The sequence below is a fragment of the Panthera onca genome, chromosome A3 (genome assembly GCF_046562875.1).
Source record: "Panthera onca isolate mPanOnc1 chromosome A3, mPanOnc1 haplotype 2, whole genome shotgun sequence".
Taxonomy (NCBI): Eukaryota; Metazoa; Chordata; class Mammalia; order Carnivora; family Felidae; genus Panthera; species Panthera onca.
The window spans coordinates 118877715-118903428 of NC_138341.1; the positions used below are offsets into that span (position 1 = coordinate 118877715).

The following is a 25714-nucleotide window of genomic DNA, read 5'->3' on the forward strand; positions in this document are numbered from 1 at the left end:
GTGTGACCTTGAGGGACAGACGTGGCCTCTCTGAGCCTCGGTTTCCTAGTCTGTAACATCGGGCTTTCCTAGCAATGCATGTGGGGTCTTTTTGTGGGAAGGGTGGACGGAGATTGTCACCCAGGGTCAGGCCAACCCACCCTCTGACCCGGGACAGCAGCAACCACCTTCTAAGCATGACCCATGACCCCAGCAATGTTGCAAGCCAGTTCCAGGCTCTGTACCTCCCATTCCCGTTGCCCCGAACCGGATCCCAGGAACCCGCCCCCACTCGGGAGCCACCCCTGCCCCAGCCCTCCTGGTATATGGGAGCCGGACCCGGCCTGGGCCACTCCACTGGGAATCCAGGATGAGGGCCTTGGCCCGGGCCCTGCCCTCTCTACTGCTGAGGTTGCTGCTTACATCCTCCCCTGAGCCCCTGGGTGCCAACCCCGGCCTGGTCGCCAGGATCACTGACAAGGGACTAGAGTATGGTAAGAAGCTGTGGCTGTTGGCTGGACTGGGGACCCGCTGGGCACCAGGCTGCTCTGGGAACGGTGGAGGACACCAACGGGGTGCTCTTCCTCGGGGCGGCGAGCCGAGGTCAGGCCTTGTCACCCGCCTGCTGTGCCACTCGGGCGCGTTATTTGTCTGAGCCAGGGGTCTCCTCACTAGCCAACAAGGATAAGGATTTAGAGCAAGCAGTTGATTTGGGGGAGGATGCCAGGAAACAGCACAGGAGAGTGGGAACATGAGATGAGAAAGGGAAGGCAGCCGGGGGACAGGAGAGGTGTGTAAGGACAGGAGAGGTGACTGGGACAAGTCCCCTGGAAAGTTCTTGGTAGAGCTTGGAAACCTCTGTCTTAAATCCAGAAGTCAGAATGGCGGTTGCCGCCAGAGAAAGACAGTGACCCGGAGGGGACGGGAGGGAGCCCGCCGGGTGCTGGGAATGTGCTCTGGGTGGTGGTTACACGCGTATACGAACATTTAAGAATTACCCGGCAATGCCTTGTATCTATGTCATAGCTCACTCTTAAAAGAGTGAGAAGTAGGACTGCTTTGCTGAAGCCAAGCGTCAAAATTAACCCATCCAAGGGCCAGGGTGCTGAGGTATTTATACACCAGTCCCCACAGTCACCGCACGGCTGTCCTCACATCCATGGAGCCTCAATTGCCTTTTCTGTTAAATGGGGTGATAATGTTCCCTCAGGCAGGGCTGTTGGGAGACGAGAAAAGGAAATCAGGGAAGGCTTCCTGGAGGAGGTTAGGGGAGGCACAAGAGGTGAGTGGGAATTAACCAGGGACGAGGGGTAGCGTTCTGGCAGAAGGCCCGGCACACGCACTCACTAGAGACAGGAGTACAGCTGGAAAAAGGGAAGACCACTGGTCCTCTGTGCACACATGCCGTCCTTGAGGACAGAACCCTGGGTCCCTCGTGTACCCGAACAAAGGGGCCTGGTAAATGCTGTGTGTTTTGAAACCCTAAGTCAGGCAAAATTTGCCTTTGGTTCCTTTCCGCTGTGTGAATGTATCATGTCTACTTAAGCCAATCGTCTAGAGTTGGACATTTTGGTCCTTTCCATATTTTTAGAACATAAACCCTGCTTTGCTGCTCCGGGGCCTTTCCTGAGCACCTACTATGTGCACCACACCCCAAGCTAGGAGTGCTTGTTATCTGCCCCCGGCCCCTCTTTGCTCTGCAAGGATCTCCTGTAATCCTCATGCCAGCCCCGAGAAGAGAGTTCTGTTACCATTGCCATGGAGAAAGTGAAGGCTGAAGGCTTGCTCAAGGTCAGCCAGCTAGAAAGACCTCAATGCCGGGATTCCGTCCTTAAGTCTTTACATCTAGCACAGGCTAGATGCCGGGAAGGCCAGGACAGAGGACCACCCACCCACACCCACAGCACTCCTCCCCTGGTGGGGTTGCTGACAAAGACAGTTTCCTCACCCATCAGCTGGGCACCCACATAACAGCACCACATGAAACGGGGTGATGCGCCTGTTTCCTGAAGTCACATGGTACTCAACAGGGGCTCAAGATTCCGTAACTGTCATTAATACTTATAAGGAAGTTGGCCTGTCTCCCTAGAGCAGGCGGGAGCCACTGAAGGGTTTAGAGGGGAGGCAGGCAGGCAGGCCAGGCTGACTCATAGCTTTTTCCTGTCCACAGTGGCCCGCGAGGGATTGGTGACCCTGCGGGAGGAACTGCTCAGAATCAGGCTGCCTGACTTCACCGGGGACTTCAAGATCAAGCCCTTCGGCCGTGGGCACTACGAGTTCCATAGGTGGGGACTTCCTTCTGCAGGGGCCCTGAGAGGGTGGGGAGGGGTGGGGGTCAGCAGGGGAAGGAGAACCCCAGGACCTCCCTGGGGCAGCAGTGGGAGAGTTCATTGCAGCATTCAGAGGGAGGTCCTGGGGAGGAGTTGGGTTCCCCCATTCATTCATTCATCCAATAAATATCAAAGAAGACCCACCAGTTGTGTGACCTGAGCCTCAGTTCCCTTATCTGTAAAATGGGGATGACACTGTGATAATCTAGGCTCCAGTCTGGCCCCTGGATGTAGTCTGGAAGGGAAGATAGACCTTAAACTTTAAAGACATTAGCCCAGCTCTTAGAGCTGAGGGTTGTACATCCGGGGGAGTCAAGGAAGGCTTCCCAGAGGAGCCGGCATTGGAGCTGAGCCTTCAGAGGATCGTTAGACATGAGCAGCTGATGCCAAAAAAGGGCATGAAATGCTTATTGAGGCACAGCCAATGGAGGGGGGCAATCCAGTCACAGCTCATCACCCCCTCCCTGCCCGCTACCACTGATGGCTTCATTCTTTCTTTCTTTTATTCAGTCCATCAGCAAACATTTATTGAGCACCTACTATGTGCCGGGCAAATAAAATGAAATGACCATTGTTTTCCCACTGACAGCCCCACGATATGTGTCGTCTTGGTTTGCTTCTCCCAGCACTCTGTGTCTTTTCTTGAGGCTGGCCCCAGCCTTCCCTGGATCTGATCCCTCAACCCGGATCTGTCAAGGGAGCCGCAAAACGCAAAGGGGTGTGCCTGTGGGCCCAATTCCAGATCCTACCCAGGACCACGAGATTCATGGGCTCTGATCCCAGCTGCGTGACTTTGGGCAAGTGCGGCCCTTTCAAGAGGTTCTATTTCCCCCTCTGTAACAAGGGAACGAGGACAGTGCTGTCCCCTTTGAGAGGCCTAAGTGACATAATGGATGGAACGCGCTTAGCATGGCCGCACAGTCAGGGGGAGCCACACACCTGCCTGAAGCAGGCTCTGCCCGCCAAGTCCCCGTAGGGTGGGGGTAGGGGGTGGTGGAGGTCAGAGCAAGAGCCCTGCTGAGGAGGGACCCAAGCTGGGGCTGACATGGCACTCCGTGCCTCTCAATCCTTAGCCTGCAGATCCACAGCTGTGAGCTGCCTGGCTCCACTCTGACACCCCTTCCCGGCCAGGGCCTGAGTTTCACCATCTCTGACTCCTTCATCAGAGTCCAGAGCGAATGGAGGGTGCGCAAATCTTTCGTGTAAGTAGACTCTGCCCCCAGGCTCTTGGGACCTTGGCCTTGGTCTTTCTCCCATCCTTCTTGGGCCCAAGGTATTCCCGGCTCATCAGAAAGGCCACTCGGTAGATGAAAGGAGCCCACAGGGGCCTGAGCCCTGGCTCTTGGTTAAGACTTAAGCTTTCCTGGTGGGGTTATGGGAGAGCTGAATGAGAGAATGCTGTTTCTTTTCGGTTTGCTTTCCCCAGGAGCAGACCCCAAGGCAAGAATTCAAGTGCAAGTACTTTACCTGGGAAATGACTGAAGGAAGCGTCCGTGGGGGTGGAGAAGGGAGGCAGGGAGGGAAGGAAGTCAGCCTGGCAGCTGATGGGAGTTCAGCCCTCCTGGGGACTTCTGGAAGCCATGCAGGCAGAGCAAACCTCTGAGTTACCCCAACTCAGCCACTACGACCCCTTCTTCCTTATTTGCTGTTGGTCAAGGGCAGCTCCCAGGGGCACAAAATCTCTGGCCCTTTGAACTGTTCTCTGACCTCCAAGGTCCTTGGATGGAAGGTGGATGAGTCTACTTGGGCTGCCATAATGAAATAGCACAGACTAGGTGGCTTAAACAAGCCTTCTGGAGGCTGGAAGTCCAAGATCAAGGTGTCAGCAGGCCTACTTTCTCCCGGGGCCTCTCTCCTTAGCTTGCAGATGGTGACCCTCTGGCTGTGTCCTCACATGGTGGTCCCTCTGTGTGCAGGCACCCCGGGTGTCCCTCTGTGTCCTCTTTTCAGTGTGTGCTTTTCCTATGAGCGCACCAGTCACATCGGATTCGGGCCCACCCTAATGGCCTCATTTTTTTTTTCAAGTTTATTTTTTTAAGTAATCTCTACACCCAACATGGGGCTGGAACTCACAACCCTTAGATCAAGAGCTGCACGCTCCACGGACTGAATCAGTCAAGCATCCCTCTAATGGCTTCATTTTAATATCATCACCTCTTCAAAGGCTCTGTCTCAAATGTAGTCACATTCCGAGGTCCTGGGATTCAAGCCTTCAACATTTGAATTTGGGGTGGGGACACACAATTCAGCCCATAACAGGAAGGTGGACCAGTCTCTTCTGGGTGACCTGACTGTATTGATACTTTGGACCTGCGCTGTCCAATATGGTAGCTTCTAGCCACGTGTCTTTCCCAAGTACCTGAAAAACAGCCAAGGGCGCCTGGGTAGTTCTGTCGGTTGGGCGTCTGACTCTTGGTTTTGGCTCAGGTCATGATCTCACAGTTTCGTGAGTTCGAGCCCCGCACCGGGCTCTGCGCTGGCCAGGAGGCTGCTTGGGATTCTCTGTCTCCCTCTCTCTCCGCCCCACCCCCACTCGCACTCTCTGTCTCTCAAAATAAATAAATAAACTTTTAAAAAAGAAGAAGAAGAAGAAAAGAAAAACGGCTGGTACCAGTTGAGATCTGCTGTAAGTGGGAAACACCAGATTTGAGGATTCGGTACAAGAAAGAACATAAGAAATCCCATTAATGATTTTTATGTTGCTATATGTTGAAATGGTAATATATGCTGTTAAAATTAATTTTACCTCTTTCATTTTGCCTTTTTAAACGTGGCTCCTAGAAATGTTTTAATTACCTACGGGACTCACATTATATTTCTATTGGACAGCAGGGCTTTAGAAAGATGCTCAGTAGACAAGTCACATATTTATTCACTTCCCTGAAAGGAATCAAGCCGTGCTCTTCTGTCCTGGCTTTCTTCAGTTAAAGATCTCAAAGATCTTTCTGTGTGAGCATATGAAAATTTACCTCATTCTTTTTTTTTTAACCTTTTTTAATGTAATATTTTTTGAGGTGAAATTCACATAGCATAAAAGTAACCATTTTAAAGTGAACAATCCAGTGACATGTGGTACATTCCCAATGTTCTGCCACCACCACCTCCATCTAGTTCCAGAACGTTTTCATCCCCCCACGAGATAAACTCCAGACCCATTAAGCAGTCACGGCCCATTGCCTCCTCCCCCAGCCCCAGGCAACCACCAATCTGCACTAGATCTCTATGGTTTGCCTACTGGGGACATTTCATACAATTGGAATGATATCGACATGGGACATTTTGTATCTGGCATATATTATCATCATGTTTTTGAGGTTTGTCCACAACATAGCATGCGTCAGTGCTTTATTCCTTTTTAAAAATTTTTTAAATGTTTTTTTTTTTTTACTTTTGAGAGAGAGAGATAGCACACGAGGTGGAGGGGCAGAGAGAGAGGGAGACACAGAACCCGAAGCAGGCTCCAGGCTCTGAGCTGTCAGCACAGAGCCCGACACGGGGCTCCAACCCATGGACCGCGAGATCATGATCTGAGCCGAAGTTGGACGCTCAACCGACTGAGCTCCCCAGGCGTCCCAGTGCTTTCTTCCTTTTTATTGATGAGTACTATTTCATTGTATAGACAGACCACATTAGCCCTCATTCTTTTTAAAGGCCGCAGGGCATAGATGCCCACGGCTTGTTGAACCTGTGCCCCACCAGTTGACATTTAGATTGTTCATCACCTTCTGCTATTACCCATGATGCTTCTGTGAGCTGCCCCACGCATATAACTTGGCAGGAAGAGCCACAGAGTAAAGTTCTAGAAACAAAATCTCTAGGCCAAAGATGCATGTGTTAGGTTGGATCCCACCAGTCTATGTTCCAGATATGCTCTCCCAACCACGGTGTCTGGGACTTCTGTTTACCCGTTACCTTCACAAGCTTCAAGAACGTTCACCAATCTGATAGGTAAAAACTGGCATCATTTTATTTTCATTTTTAATAACTTTTCATATGCTTATTTGCAATTGAACTTCCTGTTTGATATCTTTGATCCCTTTTTTCTTCTCTTGGGTTGTTTTGTCCTTTCCTTATTAATTTGTATAAGCCTGTTCTTTGTGTATTAAGGAAATTAGCTCATATGTTACGGAAATTAGCTCTTCGGCTGGCTCACCAGGCGATTTTTTTTTTTTTACTTTGAATATGGAAGGGTTTTTTTGTTCACTGAAGTTTTAATTTTCTATCCTGGCCAGTTTATTAACCATTTCCTTTATGGCTTTTGAGACTTGGATCCTACCTAGAAAGGCTTTTGCCCACTCTTTCCCATAAATAACTAGACCCAGTCTTTCTTCCTGATCATTTGTGGTCTTATTTGTAATAAATCTTTACTTTGTAATAATTTTTGTAATTAAAGTTTTGATCCAGCTCCATTTATTTTGGGGTAAGAATTGAGCTTCCTATTTTCCCCCCAGATGGTGGCTGATCTTAGTCTAGGAATCAATGACTGCTTCTCTCATTTCCTCCAGGAAACTACACGGCTCCCTTGATGTGGAGGTCAAGGGCATTACCATTTCAGTCAACCTTCTCCTGGGCAGAGAGCTCTCTGGGAGGCCCACTGTCAGTGCCACCAGCTGCAGCAGCCACATTCAAGATGTGGAGGTGGACGTGTCGGGAGATTTGGGGTAGGTCACCATCAGGACCCTGGCCAACTTGATCCCTGGGTGCGGCCCGAGATCCACCCAGCCCGAAGCCTGGCTTCTGATAAGCATAAGTGTCCAGGCATCATACACAGGCACATCACAGGCACTTAGAGGTCATTCCTTGGAGGACCCTGCTGAGATGAACAGAGGTAGTTTCAAGCCAGGAATGCTGGTGGGGACCACCATCAAGGGAGTGAAATCTGATCATTGGAAGAACACAAGGGCCTTTGGCCAAAGGAGAGGGTGCGGACAATATACAAGTGCTTGAGTACATCTCTTTGAGTCTCAGTTTCCTTGTTTAGAAATATATGGATTCTCGGGGCGCCTGGGTGGCGCAGTCGGTTAAGCGTCCGACTTCAGCCAGGTCACGCTCTCGCGGTCCGTGAGTTCGAGCCCCGCGTCAGGCTCTGGGCTGATGGCTCAGAGCCTGGAGCCTGCTTCCGATTCTGTGTCTCCCTCTCTCTCTGCCCCTCCCCCGTTCATGCTCTGTGTCTCTCTCTGTCCCAAAAAAAATAAATAAAAAACGTTGAAAAAAAAAATTTAAAAATAAGAAATATATGTATTCTCAAGCCTCTCCTCCAAATCTACTGAGCCTGATCGGGGTGCAGCAGGGGGCTGGGAGACCAGATGCGCTGAATCAGTGAACGTACTGGGAGCTGGGGACTCTGGATTTTCATCCTGTCCAGAATTCTGTCACACAGCAGGGCACCAAGACGGGTTGAGAGGGCTCCACTGGAGACTGGCCTGGCCCCTCTGCTGCCTCACTGCCCCTGCATTCGGCGGAACACAGCTGACCATCTTTTGTGCTCCTCTCCCCAGGTGGCTGTTGAATCTCTTCGACAACCAGATTGAGTCCAAGTTACGCAAAGCGTTGGAAAACAAGGTAGGAATGTCCACGCGGCTGGTATCCCGCCGTGCCATGCAAGGGTGAGGTGTAATTCCTCACCGACTTCTGGTCCTAGATGGTCAGGAGGGCTGGCCCAGACATACTTAAGCCCAAGGCCCAGAAAGGACAAATCACTTGGAGCCAGTGTGCAGTCAGGCTGGGGCAAAATGTGGGTCTCTGGACTCCAAGTGGGTGTGGTCAGGCAGAGAATGGCAAGAAGTTCAGCCAATGGTAAAACAGCAGGGACCGAACAGACTCCTCCCCTTCTCTCTGCTTGAACTTGTTCAGGGCGTGCTCCCCCTGCCCCCTCACTGCCCTGCACACCACAAGGCCAAAAAGGAAATTAACACTTAGGTGCCTGCAGATAGCAGGCAGGAAACTTGGGGAACGTGAGAACCGGGTGTTCATGAGCCCCTGCCTTGGACGGGAAGGCAGCCACAGAGGGTCGGTTTTTCCCATTTAAAAAAAAAAAAAATTACGTGAAATCTCCAAATTTTGAAACCTCTGGCTAAAACAAAGAGGTTTCACGTTAGACACTCATTTCATCCCCAAAATCCCATTCCTGAGGTATTATGAATGTGGAGCTGTGTCTGTAGCAACGATTGTGCTTGAGAAGGGAGAAAGTAATGAAGGAAGAAAGAGGAAAACACACACACACACACACACACACACACACACACACACTCCACTTGGTCCAACGTCTGGTCTTGTTTTATAAGTTTACTTATTTATTTTGAAAGAAGGAGAGCACAGGAGGGGCAGAGAGAGACAGGGACAGAGAGAATCTTAGGCAGGTTCTGCATTGTCAGTGCGGAGCCCGATGCGACCTCGAACCCACGAACTATGAGATCATGCCCCGAGCCGAAATCAAGAGTTGGCCATTTAACCAACTGAGCCATCCAGGTGCCCCTGGTGTTGTTTTGAGTGTCCCCTGCTGGTTTAAGTGGGAATAGCAGACAGACCCCACAGATGGGAATGGCAACCTGGATTCTGTTCCTTTCCTTTTTCTGGAGTCCTGGGGTGTAGGTGAGCTGGGGACATATGCTAACCTCCTTATTGTGCGCCCCATTTCCACGATGCCATGGCTTTCTGAATAGGACACAGTATTCTTCCGCAGTGTGGATGCAAATAATGACTAGTATATTATATAATATAGTAATACATTACAAGTAGCGTTGATATAATAATTGTCATGGTAATTTATTAATTATTGTTTTGATCAGTTAATATAATTAATGTGAGCCGAATATATCACTGTATAATTATTCTTTTTTTAAATTTTTTTAAACATTTATTCATTTTTGAGAGAGAGAGAGAGATAGAGAGACAGAGACAGAGCATGAGTGGGGGAGGGGCAGAGACAGAGGGAGACACAGAATCCGAAGCAGGCTCCAGGCTCCGAGCTGTCAGCACAGAGCCCGACGCGGGGCTCGAACTCACAAACTGTGAGATCATGACCTGAGCTGAAGACGCTTAACTGACTGAGCCACACAGGCGCCCCTAATTATTCTTATTTACAGCAATGGCAGCTATTTATTGAGCCTGTGGTTTGGCCAGAAGTAGTGTGCTAAGCACTGAACCATTGATATGCCATTGAGTCTCAACCACAACCTTTGAAGAAGGTGCTGTTTTCTACATTTGATAGAAGAGGCTCTGAGAAGTGGAATAACTTGCCCGGTGGTCACCTTGCTAGTGAGGAGCTAGGTTGGGTTTCGAACTTCCTAGAACATGGAGCATCTTGTACCAAAGGCCTCACAGAGGCTGGGTGTCTCGTGAAAGATGGAGATCTCACCTGACCCCTGACCTTTATGGGTCTTCAGAAATCTCCTTCTTCCAGGAAAGCTAAGAGCCTGATACAGGACCTTTCAAATTCCTCACTCAGGAAGGGATATGGTATCTGACCAACAGGGTTAAGAATAAGCACTTACTGGGGCGCCTGGGTGGCTCAGTCGGTTAAGCGGCCGACTTCGGCTCAGGTCATGATCTCGAGGTCCGTGAGTTCGAGCCCCGCGTCGGGCCCTGTGCTGACAGCTCAGAGCCTGGAGCCTGTTTCAGATTCTGTGTCTCCCTCTCTCTGACCCTCCCCCGTTCATGCTCTGTCTCTCTCTGTCTCAAAATTAAATAAACGCTAAAAAAAAAATTGTTTTTAAAATAATAGGCACTTACTACATGTTTGCTCTCTGGGCCGTATATACATACTGTCTCATTCCCCTAGTCCCCCCAAAATCCCTGGGAAGCAGGGATTGGCCTTGTCACTGGATCCTGTGTGTGAGGACTCGAAAGCAGGGAAAGATTCTTCAAAGGTCACACAGCCAGCGGGGGGACCAAACAGGATTTGAACCCAGGTTTGCTCAGCTCACGTACTACACCCTTACCCCGCCTCCCTGGGAGGCCCTACTACAGGTCTGGGCCTGAGGGCCCAAGGGCCTTCGCTCCCCGCATCGTGCAGGTCCCCTCCGGGGGGTGGGGCATCCAGGGGGGCCTTTAGGAAGATCGGATGGGCCTTTGTCTGAAGGAAAAACAAGAAGGGGACAGGCTCCAGTGAGGCCAGCAGCATTTCCTTGTTCATGTGAAATCAACCATGACTATTGTTCACCACACCTTTCTTTGCTCTTTAGCAGCAACCTGATGCCAAGCTCCTCTCCCCAAACTGAGCCAGCTACGAAGGGAGGCTACGATCTCACCTCTTGCCTGCTCTGCCCCCAGCGTAGTTCCTTCCCCACAACCTTGTGCCTGATTTATGTCTGCTCACCCTTTAGCCTTCCCTTAAAATGTCACCTCTTGAAGGAAGGCACCTGCAACCCCCACACAAAGCCAGGGCCCCACCCCATGCTCTCAGAGCCCACCCCGCCATGTTCCTCTCCTTCCTATATGCGTGGATCCTTCTTTTTTTTTTATTTTTTTTTAACGTTTATTTATCTTTGAGACAGAGAGAGACAGAGCATGAACGGGGGAGGGTCAGAGAGAGAGAGACACAGAATCCGAAACAGGCTCCGGGCTCCAAGCTGTCAGCACAGAGCTCGCTTCGGATCCTCTGTCCTCCTCTCTCTCTGCCTCTCCCCCGCTCACGTTTTCACTCCCTCAAAACACTGAGTAAAACATTAAAACAAACAAGCAAAATGAAAATAGTCTCTTGATTGATTGACAATGGACTTCGTCTTTCTTGCATAAAACATTGATCTGCCCCAAGTTCCGGCTCAGATTTCTCTAACCACAATGAGAATTTGAAGACCTTTGCAAAGCAATCCCAGTGCAGAATCCTTCTAGATTTTGATGACTTTTTTTCCTCCTAAGCTTTTTCCTGTTCACACCAAGAACGTCTCTTGGTTCTCTCAGCATTTTCTTTAAGCAGCTCACCTTTCCAAGGCATTTATCTTTGGATTTCTCAGCCACATTTCGTGGGTTTACATAATAAATAATTTGAGTGATTACAAGAGCAAGTATGGCAAACTGGCTTGGGAACATATGTTCCCTTTTCTTGAAAACCATGCCGCTCAACAAAGGGGAAACAGAATACTGACCAGTCCATCCAACTTGTCGAGTGAAGTATCTACTAATTATGCAGCTATCTGTGTGGTTATTGCTCCTGACGGTCTAGTTCTGCTATTCGATTCTAAATTCTGGGAGGCCAACGCCTCCCAAAGGAAAGTATCTTTCATGGTAGTATTTCAGGAAGTGCCTCCGGCCGACGTCCCCTCACCAGGCTGGGTCACTGACCACCCAGCTCAGATGTCCAACCCCGGGAACAACTTTGAAAGATCCAGTTGGACCCTATTGAGGTCCACATGGGACCTACATGTTTTTGATCGTTTCTGTTTCCTGACGCACGGCACATGGTAAGCACTGATACATTTTTGTAGAATCGTTGGTCAATGAGCAAATATGTGAAAGGCCGTGACTAAAGCGATTAGCACGATGGCAGACCAAAGCCGGGGGACCCGCTCAGGCTTCTCCTCGCGTGTTTTGCAGATTTGCGAAAGGATCCAGAAATCGGTGGCCTCTGACCTACAGCCGTATCTCCAAACTCTGCCAGGTAGGCCATCCCACCCGTTCCTGGGATACTCGCGCATATACATACCTCATAAAACATTAAACGGGACAGAAACGTGGAAAGTAATCATTTTAAGTCCCCTTTTCTCCCCCAGTTTTCTCCCAAGAGGTAACCTCTGTTTAGGGTATATCCTCTCAGAGATTTTCTTTTGTATATATGCAAATATAAATATACACACGCAGGGGCGCCTGGGTGGCTCAGTTGGTTGAGTGTCTGACTCTTGATTTTGGCTTAGGTCATGATCTCAGGGTCATGGGATTGAGCCCCGCATCGGGCTCTGTGCTGAGGATGGAGCCTGCTTGGGAGTCTCGCCTTCTGCCCCTCCCCCGCGTGCGCGCGCGCGCGTGTGTATGTGTGTGTGTGTGTGTGTGTAACCCTGGAACCCATTCGGGCCCCAGGCTGAGCATACTACCCTCTTCATGGCTAATCCACCAGTGGGACAATAGAACCATGCCATCTCTTTCTTGGAGAAGCAGCTCCTTGCTGTGGGGCTGGGCTGGGTAGAAGGTCTGGGGGCAGAGGGGCAGGGAGCCGTGAAGAAAGTTACAAGGGTGTGGGTCAATCAGATCCCCCACCACCTGGCTCCTGATTCCGCCCCTCTCCTGGTTCACAGTCACAACAGAGATCGACAGTTTCGCTGGCATCGATTACAGTTTAACGGAAGCCCCTCGGGCAACAGCCCAAATGCTGGACGTGATGTTTAAGGTGAGAGGCCCAGAGGAGGGGCTGGGGTGGGCTGGGCCCCAGGGTGGCATGCCTTCAGGGCCGGCCCTCACTCGGGGCCTCCTGTCTCTCCGGCTTCAGATCTGGCCCCATCTCCCCAGCGGTGCCCACTGTGTTGAGGGCAGGGCGATATGGAGTGATGGGGAGGGTTTCAAGAGCCAGAGTTCCAACAGGCATCTTACAACCCTTAGACCTTGAAACCCACGCTCTTCCCTTCCTTCATCTTGACCACCATGCAGGTGAGGTCAATCAGAACCCGGCTAGGTGGTGTAGACGGTGGTGTAGAGGGTACTATGGGTTAATATACCAAAGCTGAGGAGCTTGTCATTAAGGGATTCTGGACCCTTAGAAAAACGCCTTTCGTGGTAGAGTTTCAGGCAGTGACTCTCGCCAGTGCCCCCGCATCAGTCTATGCGAGCGATTGCCTAGCTCAGCTGTCCAGCTCTGAGACGGACTTTGAAAAGTTCAAATGCATCCTATTTCTCTTTCCAGGGTGAAATTTTTAACCGCGATCGCTATTCCCCAGTCACCTTCCTTGCTCCTGTCATGAGTCTTCCTGAGGAGCATAACCGAATGGTCTACTTTGCCATCTCTGATTATGTCTTCAACACAGCCAGTCGGGTTTATCACGAGGCAGGGCACCTGAACTTCTCCATCACAGATGACATGGTGAGGGTGGTGGCAGAATAGCACTCACGAGTGACAGTGTAACCTGTCTTTCTTCCTTCTTTCCTTTCTACCCCATTTACATCAGTGAAATGGGAACCTGTCGTGAAAAAAGATTAAGACAAGGAAATATACAAACTGGCACAATTTCCCTTTTCTCTTTGGCCGCCAGAAAGCTCAAATCAAAATTCTTTCTCCCTTAGAACTGTGAAAGACTGTGGCTTCCTTGTCTGTGTTTTACTTTTGCCCCAGTCTAGACCTGTTGTTCTAATTCATATTTTCTCTCATGCTTAGTTGCGGAGGTTTAAAAAAAAAAATGAAAAAAATTTAGTAAATGAGGCAGGATAATAAATACCCCAATAAATGCATATAATTACATGGAATGGGAAATTAAGACCAAGTTACAAGTAAAGTACAATTAAAGAAAACACTATGCCCCTAAGTTGATTTTTTTTTAATAAAAAATCTCTCTGGGAGCTTCCTTGTAGCCAAAGTGAAAAAGGTCCATGATCTAGTGATTCATGGTAGAAAGAAAGGCAAAGTCTTCCTAGGACTTACCTTTAAAATACTTGTCTTAAATGGGATTTTTTTGTCAGGAGTCTTAAATTTTACCATGGATGACATCTTTAATAATTCTTAAGTTTCTTTAGTATTTCTGGGTCTCAGAAAATTATTTCTCGTCGCTTTTTGTAAAGCTGAGGCCTCGTGAACAGCGTCGGGATGATGAAGGAAGCACAGAGTGCGGGCCGGCTTGGAAGGTCCAGCCGGCTCTGATGACAGATGGGGGCCGTGTGGCGGGTGGAGGGAGTGGCTTTTTGTCTTTTCGTTGATTTCTCACACATGCACACAGGCCTTTTACTTCTGTTATCACATTTGAGTAACCCACCCTGCCTGTGGTGCAGTCCCTTTTTTTTAGTGGATCAGATCAGAATAGCTGTGTTTTATAATAGTTACGTGCTGGGCCTTGGGCTAGGTGCGTTGTTCACACTGTCCCATTTAGCCCTCACAATGACCTGATAAGCAGGGACTACTATTATCCCCATGCTACAGATGAGGAAGTTGAGGCTCAGAGAGGTGAAGGGAATGGCCTGAGACCACACAGTAACAAAGCCGGGAACTATACCTACTACAGTCTTTGTGACTGCAGATCGCACCCTCACTCAGGACACCGCATGTCGCCTGTGTCCCAAGGAGAGCAGCCGGGACCCTGGCGACTGTTGCCATAGTAACACAGGCCGTCAAGAAGCTACTGTCTTGAACATCTTCCCCCCCCCCCCGCCACACCTCCTTATTCTTACACCTTCAGCTCCAGCGGGAGTACCCTAAAACCGTGTCTCTTTGCTGCAGGTTCCTTCTGGCTCTACCATCCGGCTGACCACCAAGTCCTTCCGCCCCTTTGCACCCCGGGTAAGCCTTCGCTCAGCCCTGGGCAGGTGCAGGCCAGGCTCACTAGCCTCCGGGGGGTTCTCTTTAAAACCTCGGTGCTACTCTCAGCTGACCAAGGCCAGCAGTGAAGCCCCCAGCGGGGGCGGTGCTTCGTTCTGGAGGCTTGGGGGCTTCTCTCCAAAGCCCAAACGACAGACGCCAGAGCCCCATGTCTCGTGGGGCCACAGGTGGCCCGGTCTTTTACCGATGGTACCTGAGAATCCCAAAGAATGCCAACACGTCCTGCCAAATGCACCGTAATTAATACCATCATTAATAATAACATCATTATTAATGACATTAATAATTACAGCGGGCACGTGAGGGACCAGGCACCCTAACAGTAAATAAGCAATTTGTTTATAACCACACTAAATTCTCATAGCTCCACATCCAAAACACATAAAAGGTTCTAGAGTGGAAAATTTTCCCATCTGCTCCTGGCCCCGAACCCCCCAGTGCCCACCCCCAGTATATATCCTTCTGGGGATGTTCCATGTGGATCCAAACAAACGCCGTGAGTCTTTTCCATTTTTTTTACACAAACAGAAACATACCACACACGTGATTTTGTACCTTCCTTTTTCACCTTACTGGCCTGGGAGATCATTCCGTCGAGGTAGATAAGGAGCTTCCTCACTCTTGTTTCCATTGGGTATCCAGCCTGCCATCCGGTGGACTTCTGTAGCTTAACCCGTCTCCCCTGAGGGACCCGGGGGTTGTTTGCCCTCATCGCTACATCAGTGCTGCAGGGACTATCCTCGCAACTCTGTCACCGTGGGGCTAAACCTCACTGTGCATGGCATCTCATCTAACCCGACAGCAATCCACCTGTCCTCTCCCCCACCTTCCCAGCCCCCCGCAAGACACAGCTCAGACAGTCAGGAGTGTTGAACAGGCCTTGGAGAAGCCTTGCAGGTGGCTGAGGGGGTTATAATGGGAAAGTTTTTAAACTTAAGGTCCTGCAGTGCCTGGGTCGCATCCTTCCATAAGGTGCCCCCCATAGGCTCCTTCTCTCCCTTGAGCTCCGGAACCGCTTATCAGGCTACCAAGTTGTCAGATTCGGAGAGCCCTCGGTGGCTCCAACCTCCTTTTAGCCCTAGAAAGAGGAGCAAACTCTTCCCCTCGCACTTCCTGCTTACATCAGCCTCGACGACGTGGCAGACGCAACTCAGCCCAGCTTCTCAGTAAAGCCTTTTACCTCCCCAACCTTCTAAATATCTCCCTTTTACTGTAGGATGCAGGTTTTATATTTGCATAACAAAAAAGACTCACAGGGACTGTTGTTCTTTCCCCTAAAAAGGAACAAGTCTTGCCCCCCAATTAAATTCCAGTTAAACAGCAAACCGTGAGCACTGGTGAAACTGTGCCATCTAGTCTGGTCATATTTCAAAAACGGACGGCGGTGGGGGGGGGGGGGGGGGGCGGGTCTGGTCTCCGCGTGCACAGTTTCCCCGAGTGCAGGGAGGGCCCGAGACGCAATAGGTCTCTCACCTCACGCCCCAGGAGGGATGGGGCATGAGAAAATTGGCCCGACCTTTCTGGAGGACAGTTTGACAATACCTGTCAAGAGCTTGAAAAATATCCCTGCCCTTTGACTCAGCAATTCCACTTCTAGGAGCATCTTCCACCCACCTCCCCAAAATAGCCAAAGGTACACACAAGGGTGATCGTTATCATGGCGAAGCCTTGGAAACCACCTGCTTTTCACTGTGGTTAGATCAGTTACAGACCCACGCACAATGGACCCAGTGCAGCCACCAGATACGTGATGCAGACTCCAGATGTCTGATGATGGGAAAGATCTCCAGGTGACCCATTAAGAGAAAGAAGAACAGAGCATTATTTTGTGAAAATAAAATCAATCAAAAAGCATTCTCAGCTTTATCTGACTCCCTTTGGGGCACCCTTGGCAAACTTGCATATTTCCTTCTCTTGGCATAATCTCCTCATTCTGTCCCCGCAGTTAGCCAGACTGTACCCCAACATGAACTTGGAGCTCCAGGGAACAATGGCCTCAGCCCCATTCCTGAACCTCAGCCCTGGGAATCTGTCCTTGACCCCCCAGATGGAGATTGAAGGCTTTGTGCTCCTGCCCAGCTCCGTCAGGGAGCCTGTGTTCAGGCTTGGTGTGGTAAGGTGCAAAGCCTTTGCAAATGCTGTTCCCTTTTTCTGCATGCTCTTCCCCCTACTCACCACCTGGTTAATTCCTTCAGATCTCAAATCTCGCTTCCTCAGAGAGACCTTTCTTGATTACCCCTTACCCTTGACCCACCTTAGGCCCCCTGTCATTTTTTTTCCTTAAAGCACCCTATTATTATAATTGCATAGCAATTATAAAGATACTTATACAGTTGTTGGCAGGTTTATTTGTTTAATGTATGTGTCTCCCACTGAGTGAGACTGGGCTATTGTTAGAAGGAAGGTGGAGGGGGTCTTTGACCTGTTTACTCTGCATCTATATCTGACCCCTGAAGATGACATTTCCCAGGCGCCCTTGAACCCTGGTTTCAGGCGAGGTCAGCCAATGGAATGTACCATCAAGAGGCTACAGGTGGGAGGAAGGAAGCAGCCAGAATATTTCTTCCTCTTTCGATTCTGGACAGAGACTCAGGCATTGACTATTTCTCCTCGGCGGTGGCTTTCATAACCCCAATTCCTCCTTCGGTTCTTCTAGCCCTGGGGTAGAAGCAGCTTTCTGCCTTTGCTAGTCTCTGAGTCACCCCTCTAACTTTTTTTTTTTTTTTGGCTTCTTGGCAATTGCATCACTTGCATAACCAATTCCCTATATTAAAGTCCCGCTGAGTTAAATATTGAGAGTGGCCTCTCCTTTCTCCTGTCCAAGAGAGAAGGGATTCTGAGTCCTTTTGGGTTCCTGCCCACCGGATGGAGAACTTTGCTCTCTTGTTTCAGATCTGAAACTCAACCACACCGATTTCTGGCAGGGTAATTGCTTCTGGATGCTGTATCTGCAGTTTGATATTATTGTTACAGTTATCAAATTTGTTGTTTAATGGATTGTACATTTAATCTATTGTACATATTGTAAACTAAAACAAAATTTTATCATTATTATTTTTTATTACTGTCACCACTAGGGCTGATTCTTAGCCCTGAGATAGCTAAAAGCGATCCCTTTAGAGATATCCAGGGACAGGCACCCTACACCGTTTCGCGGTAGTCTGTTCACAGTTTAAACGCGTTCATAGTCAGCAGTTTCAAGTAAAAAATGTTCAAGTCCAAGTTCAAACATTTATGGAGTACCTGTGATGAGCCTTCTAGGAGCCTACAGTCTAGTGGACAAGTTCCTGCTTTAACTTGCTCAGCTGTTTGTTTAAAGGAAACAGTTGGTACTAATAGGTACCCTTCCCATAGGGACAACCTTTCTCATATAAAAACCTGTTTTCTTCTACTGGAATTCCCAGGCTACCAATGTGTCTGCCACGTTGACCTTCAACACCAGCAAGATCACTGGGGCCCTGAAGCCAGGAAAGTAAGTCAGCCTCCCGCTCACATGGGGACACTCAACTAGGCTTCGTCCATCTGGACCCTCTAGCTGATTCTCTGCAGCTGGGGATGGGGCTGTGAGCAGAGCCTCCTCTCAACGTTGGGGCCCACAACTGGGGAAGGAAACTTAAATTTTACATGAGTTGTTGCCCCATGGGTCCTGCCTCCATAAACTTCCTTCCCACCTAATCCCCATTACTTCCAAATTTCTAAAGAATTTTTGAAAAAATTTTTTTAAAAAAATGGGGCGCCTGGGTGGCTCAGTCGGTTGAGCGCCCAGCTTCGACTCAGGTCATGATCTGTGGTTTGTGTGTTTGAGCCCCACGTCCGACTCTGTGCTGACAGCTCAGAGCCGGGAGCCTGCTTCAGATTCTGTGTGTATCTCTCTCTGCCCCTCCCCTGCTCACACTCCATCTCTCTCTCTCTCTCTCTCAAAAACGAATAAACATTAAAAAAGTAATAGTAAAGAATTAACTAATACTGCTTTTGTTTAGCCTGTGAATTTCAAACATCAGCTCTGTTGACTTTCTAATATCAGATAAAGATTGAGTTCCTCTACACGACCCATCTCCCCTCTGCAAGCCTTCACGATAAGGGGGTATCACAATAAGGGGGTTTTGTTATTTAATCATCTTTTTCAGTCCCATCCTTACCCTGTCCTTGGCTCTGTGTCTTCTCAAGCCAGTGCCTCCTTTCTGGGGACCCCACATCACTTGAGTGGAAATTCCCATGGGCATAATGACCACATCTCTGAATCTTCTCGGATTTGTTACAGGGTACAAGTGGAACTGAAAGAATCTAAAGTTGGAGTATTCAATGTAAGTTCTTATTGTTTTTATTGATGAAATGTTTAAGGTATTAGTGAATTTCATGCATTTACTAAGCAATGCTATGGCACCCATTAGTAGAAAAGGGAAGAATTAGGGGCGCCTGGGTGGCTCAGTCGGTTGAGTGTCGACTTCAGCTCAGGTCATGATCTCACGGTCCATGAGTTCGAGCCCCGCGTCGGGCTCTGTGCTGACTCTCAGAGCCTGGAGCCTGTATCAGATTCTGTGTCTCCCTCTCTCTCTGCCCCTCCCCTGCTCATGCTCTGTCTCTCTCTGTCTCAAAAATAAATAAATAAATAAATAAATAAATAAATAAATAAATAAAATTTTTTAAATATAAAAAAAAAGAAAACAGAAAAATTAGAAGATCTGCTTTCTGCCCTAGAAAAGGGTAGAAGTTCTCGAAGACGTGAAACATAGGGCCAAGGAGCAGTTACATCCCAATACAAGATAAGATATCGGGTGCTAGCTCTCATTGGATTAATCTGAATCACGTGGCCGTTCTTTAGACACTCACTGTGGTTAAAAATTGGACAAGGCCGATTGACCAAACATGGGTTTCATCTGGACTCCTGGGGCCAGGATGTGGGGTCTCAAACCGTACGGACTGAGCCTGGAAAGGAGGGGGTCCCCAGGGGAAAATAAGAGCTTCGTTATTAAAACCAGAGGAATGGATTGTGGGGCAGGCTAACCCAAGAGGTGATTCCACAAGGAGGAACAGACAGTGAAATGGATGGCCCCATATTGAAGGAAGAAAGACTGTGGGAACATCAGCATGGGAAGAAGTAATCAGGGAAAAGTCTCTGACAAGAGGGAAGACAGGAGGACGGCAGTTCCTCCTCAGGCCAAGCAGGAGATGGATAGACTTTAACTTGCAAACACCATCCCGCCCTCACTGGCCCCTCTGGCCAACCACCCCCTGCCCTCTGCTGCCCAGACCTTCCCTTACGAACTTACCAAGTAGAAACAAGCACATAAACTGTGGGGAGAGATGCTACCCCCAAGGACCCCAAACAATGACCTCTTTCCGTAACAAAGGAGGAAGGGAATAATGACACGCTAATATTGCCTCTGTGCGTGGCATGAAAAAGTGTTCCATGAGGTGGGGCGCCTGAGTGATGCAGTCGGTTAAGCGACCAACTCTGGCTCAGGTCATAATCTCATGGTTCATGGGTTGGAGCCCCGCGTTGGGCTCTGTGGTGACAGCTCAGAGCCTGGAGCCTGCTTCTCATTCTGTCTCCCTCGCTCTCTGCTCCTCCCCCGCTCATGCTCTGTTTCTCTCTCTCCCTCTCCCTCTCTCTCAAAAATAAATAAACATTAAAAAAATTTAAAAATGTTCTATGAGGTGAACAGTCAAATGTAAAGATTCACAAAAAGTCATCTTACCAGAACAGAGGATGTAGAAAGCAAGAATAATAGAATCAGATAAATTCAGGTTCAAATGTGGCCCCTGCTGCTCAGTTTCTGAAAGTCACTTTCATTCTGTGGGTCTCGGTTTTCCTGTCTGTGAAATGGGGGCAGTAATATCAACTTCAAAGGGTTATTGTGAAGATTGAATCAGATGTATACGTCATGCTCTGAGCCCTATACCGGGCGCATGGTGAATGTTTAAAGTTGGGTTTCATAACTTTCGTTTTGAAATTTTTTCCAAAAAAAAATTCATTCAGGAAAACATTCTGTGAAGGAAAAATTAAATTGTAAAAAAAAAAAAAAAGAAGAAGAAGAAGAAGAAAATTAATACTAAAGATAAGGCTAGGGGCGCCTGGGTGGCTCAGTCGGTTAAGCGTCCGACTTCGGCTCAGGTCATGATCTCACGGTCCGTGGGTTCGAGCCCCGCGTCGGGCTCTGTGCTGACAGCTCAGAGCCTGAAGCCTGTTTCAGATTCTGTGTCTCCCTCTCTCTGTGACCCTCCCCCGTTCATGCTCTGTCTCTCTCTGTCTCAAAAATAATAAACGTTAAAAAAAAATTAAAAAAAAAAAAAAAGATAAGGCTAAGCCAAACCCTGATGTTCTTTCTGAGGAAGGACAGTTGGGTGTGTAATCTTTCAAATGTTTCTATCCCTCTGCACGCACGTAAATGTGCATCTCAAAATAGTTTTATCTCATAAAATAGTAGCATGATGTAGCCATCTATCTGAAATTTGCTTTTTTTCCGTCTTTTTTGCCATGGCAGCAAGTAGAGAATTAGCTGAGCCCAGGCAAAATGGCGCGTGTGGTCACAGTTGTATCTCTCCTGTTCTCCACCAGGTGGAGCTGTTGGAGGCGCTGCTCAACTACCACATTCTCAACACCCTCTACCCTCAGGTCAACGGTAAGAATCACTATGGATTTTTCCAAATCAAGGACAATACTCTTTGGGGGGAAAGGAGCTGGACTTGGAGATGGGAAACAGGGCTCTCCTGCAGGTTGAGTGACCTTGGATTAGTCATTTCTCCTCTGAGCTTCAGCGGCCCGTCTGTGAGATGGGCCTATTGGAGGTGGCCTCATCTCCCTCCAAGGCTCTAGTGAAATTTGGACACTGAGGCAGCTCTCTGGAGCACAGGAAACCTCCTCCTGAGAGAGAAGGAGGGGCCCACAGAACTGCCCCCTACACCCCGAAATGGCAGGCAAAAGACAGAGGACCAAGTTAATACAGAGGGCACGAGGCGGCCCATCTCTGAATTTCCCAGTCGGTTGCCAACTCCCTAATCAGAAAATAAAGCATAAAGCCCTAAACACTGTTTCCACAAGGACCTGCTTCATTTGGCTGCGACAGAGGGCAGGACAGGGGCGGAGGGCAGAGAGCAGGTGCCCACTAGCTTAGCATGAGCGTGTGCTGCCCCATCCTGGCCACTCCTCCCATACGGCACCGTGGCTGGTATTTCAGGCTCCTGTAGCAGCCTGCCTGGGTTGACATTCCAGCTCTGCCAGTTTCTGACCTCGCACAGGTTCCTTGGCCACTCTGCGCCTCAATTTCCTTATCGGTGAAATGGAAATAATAGTCTTATCTACCTCATAATCTTTGGTGATAACTAAATGGGAATACACCGTGTATAGAGTTGGCAGAGAGGAACTTACCTTATAATTGTTGTTTATTAACAAATCTCTCTCAATGTTATGCCTCGACCTCCAGAGAAGTTGGCAGAAGGCTTCCCCCTCCCTCTGCTGAAGCACATTCAGCTCTATGACCCTGTTCTCGAGATCCACAAGGTCAGTGGCCTCAGGTGGGCTTTTGAGGATTTGGGGCAGGGGGTTGATTAGTTTTCCAAGTTCAGGGGCCATAGCTCAGTGGGGTCGGAGCCAGCCCAGCCTTACAGCTCAGAAGGCCTGGACTGGGGAGGGATGCCCCGGGCATGGCTAGATGCCGTGCAGTGATCGACGTGTCCTTCAGAGGTGGCACCCCTACAGGGGCAAGAGGCATTTGACACGGTCTGTTGCCCCCACTGCCTCCCACCCCCTCCCACCATGGGGAACTTCAAGACCGGCTCATTTTGAAAACACTGCCATGGCAACAGCCCAGGTTATGAAAGCCATTTGTAAGCTTTGAACATTTCTTCTAAATTCTTAAGTGGAGGAATGTTATTATTAATATAGGTTTGATGTGCTCCCGCTCATAGACCATCACCCCATACCCCACCCCACCCCCCTACAGTTACTAGCGGACCGCGAGATCATGACCTGAGCCGAAGTCGGCCGCTTAACCGACTGAGCCACCCAGGCGCCCCTCTAGGTATTTCTAAAATGCGTTCGTTCGTTTGTTTGGGATAGTTGCACTCCTGGTGCCCAGACCCTTTTTCTTTCTTTGCTGTTTTTCTTTTTTGTTGTTGTTGCAAACTAGTCCTTGGCGCTCCAACGTTAAATACCGTTCTGGCCATCAGAGACCATAACCTACTGAACGATTTCAATACCAAGGAACACGTCTGATTGTTCACTCTCCTCTTCACTATGCTGTCCAAGCATGTTCTGGTCTGTCTGTGCCCACGGTTCAGGCTATCTTTCTAGAATAGCATCTGCAAGGTGGGACAACTGGGTCGGCAGCCCTGTGAGCAGTAAAGGAGATGCCAGATTGCATCTGGTCCATCGTCAATATCCAGCAAATAACAGTCACTCAAGGGAGTGAAGGGCAGCAGAGTGGTCAGGGACACTGAGACACTGACCAACTGCTATATTTGGAAAAACAAATATCCAAAGTCCTTTTGGGCCCAGAGATGCTCAACATCCAACTCCTGCTGAGTGATTACAAGGAGTCAGACAGCTCGTTATTGAAGTCAAAACTGACAATTCACACAGCTGGCCTCAGGATGGCACGTGGGAAATCATCAGAAGATTTATTCTACACTATCATGCTCATTAGAATTTTGAGGTCATTTGTTTGACCTCCAAAGGCATGGGATGGATCACTGTGGGAGAGAATTGGACTTCGCCTGGAGTTCAGAGTTCCCGCCCCTCCGGGTGATGGAAAGTTACCAGGAGGTAGGAGAGTAAATCCCAGCCGCGCACAATTTTGTGTTATTCACGAAGGAGAGAAAATTTAGGTGACACAAAGGACATTTATGAGGCCTGCCAGGAAGCAGCAGCTTGGGAAATGACAGATAAATTGCCACCTTAGAGAAGGTGGCTGGCAAAAGCTGTGCTTTATGGAGACCTTGGGGATGGAGGTACGTTCGCGATTTATGCACTGACCTGTTTCTGCCAGAGCTTGTGTTTCCCCAGACGTGGGCCTCCCTTTAAGTGGAGATACATCTTTTCGGAGTAGAGGATGCTTTTACCATCTTGTCCTGTCTTGTCTCTCCTAGGACTTCCTGTTCCTAGGTGCCAATGTCCAGTACATGAGAGTTTGAGGGCAAGGAGAGAGACGGGGGCTTGGAGGCCACAGCTAGATCGGCAAGTTGCTTTTCCGATGTGCAGCATATTCCCGGAGATTCTGAGAAGATGAAGATTTTTCTGTTCTCAGATCTGGGGGAGAGGTCTGCCTGGCCCCGGCCCCCACACCGCTCCTCTTCAGCAGGTGCACCCACACCTTCTCGGACTCTGGACTTCACTTTCCCCCCAAGATTGGACCATCTTCCCCCACTGGCCTATACTATCTTTAAGGGCAGACACCATCAGGTCCTTGTGCCTGGCACGTAGTAGGTCCTCAATAAATATTTATTGAATGGTTCAATGAAGGAACCACTTGGTACTCTTGCTGAACCTCCCTACCACCCACCATCTTTTGACTGAGGGGTCTTTGGATGGTCAGCCCCATCCATGTTCTGCAAGGCTCAACCCCGACCACATTCCCCTTTCTCACTGGCTGCTACTATGGGAAGTTCAATGAGGAAACAAGGGGTTCTGCTCCCCACCCAGCCCTGGACCTGGTAGTGACACCCGGTCTGTAAGGCACTTTGTCTATCACCGTGCTTGGGCAGCTCATGGGCGCACCTCAATATGTGCTCCCGTCCTCACTTCCTGCCTGCTGCAGCCGAGGGAGCCGCTGGGTCTCCCAGAGCAAACCCTCAGCCTCCCGCTGTTCTCCCCACTGAAATGGGTGTAAATTAGGAAGAAATGGATCCCTCTAGGTTTTCGGTCCGACCCCCATAAAAAGCTCATCCAACTGTTGTTTACGAGCCCCCAGCCTGGAGGAAGAGGCCATGATTTCTAATCACTGAACAACCAGCCCTTAATCAGACTTACTAAAGAGTCATTTCCAAGTTATGTAGTTGGGCCCCCGGGGACTGGGAATCAGAAGGCTCGTTTGATATATTTTTTTTATTGGGTTAATGAGCAGATGGATGGAGCTGCCGGCTAAGAGATAATTCACGGGGAATAGACCCATTTACCCTGTGTGTGACAGAGCTGCGTTCCGAGATGGGACAATGCTCTGTCACCCAGCTGCTGGCAGGGTGGGCCATGGTCTCACGTGCCCCCTCCTCTTTCCTTTTGTTCACTTGTCTGCCTGCATCACCCATCCCTATGCTGCACAGGTGACAGACGTGGGCTTCGTCTATTCCTAGCCACGTGGCCTCGGTCAGGTCCCTTCCCCCTGCCTCGGGATCCTCATCTATAAAATAAGGATTGGGGTGCCTGGGTGGCTCAGTCGGCTGAGCGTCCGACTTCAGCTCAGGTCCGGATCTTGCAGTCCGTGAGTTCGAGCCCCACGCCGGGCTCTGTGCTGACGGCTCGGAGCCTGGAGCCTGTTTCAGATTCTGCGTCTCCCTCTCTCTCTGCCCCTTCCCCACTCATGCTCTGTCTCTCTCGAGAAAGTCTCTGAAAAATGAATAAATGTTAAAAAAAAATTTTTTAATAATAAATAAATCAATAAATCAAATAAGGATAATAATAACAGTAGCCACTTCCTGGGGCGGTTATAATGGTCATATTAGGTAACCCACGTAAAAGGATTTATTTAGCTGTAGTGGGGATTCGACATTTCTTGGCTGGACGTGATTACCGATCATCTCCTCCTCGCAGGCTCAGCGTGAGGGAAGTAGAGGCAGCAACTGACCCAGTTCCAGTCCCCACTTGCAAGAGTGTTGCCCCGGGTTCTGTGGAAGCCTGACTCCAGTTTACTTGCTTTGGGCCCCCAGGCAAAGCCTGTCTGACTCTGTTTCCCCACCTGTCAACTGCATCTGGGAATCCCTCCTTGCCGGGTGACGAGGGACTCCATGAGTTCACGTCAAG

At 49.3% G+C, this 25714-nt stretch overlaps 1 protein-coding gene across 1 annotated transcript; it reads left to right on the forward strand.

Annotated features, from left to right (window-relative positions):
• Positions 1 to 280: 280 nt before the first annotated feature.
• Positions 281 to 25312, forward strand: LBP (lipopolysaccharide binding protein). Its single transcript, XM_060617440.3, has 15 exons — positions 281 to 473; positions 2150 to 2264; positions 3383 to 3511; positions 6815 to 6970; positions 7808 to 7871; positions 11844 to 11907; positions 12539 to 12630; positions 13141 to 13317; positions 14662 to 14721; positions 16706 to 16873; positions 18165 to 18232; positions 19022 to 19064; positions 21320 to 21383; positions 22185 to 22261; positions 23848 to 25312. The coding sequence occupies exons 1-15, from the start codon at positions 350 to 352 to the stop codon at positions 23890 to 23892; spliced, it is 1446 nt and encodes a 481-aa protein (XP_060473423.3). The 5' UTR covers positions 281 to 349; the 3' UTR covers positions 23893 to 25312.
• The last annotated feature ends 402 nt before the right edge of the window (positions 25313 to 25714 follow it).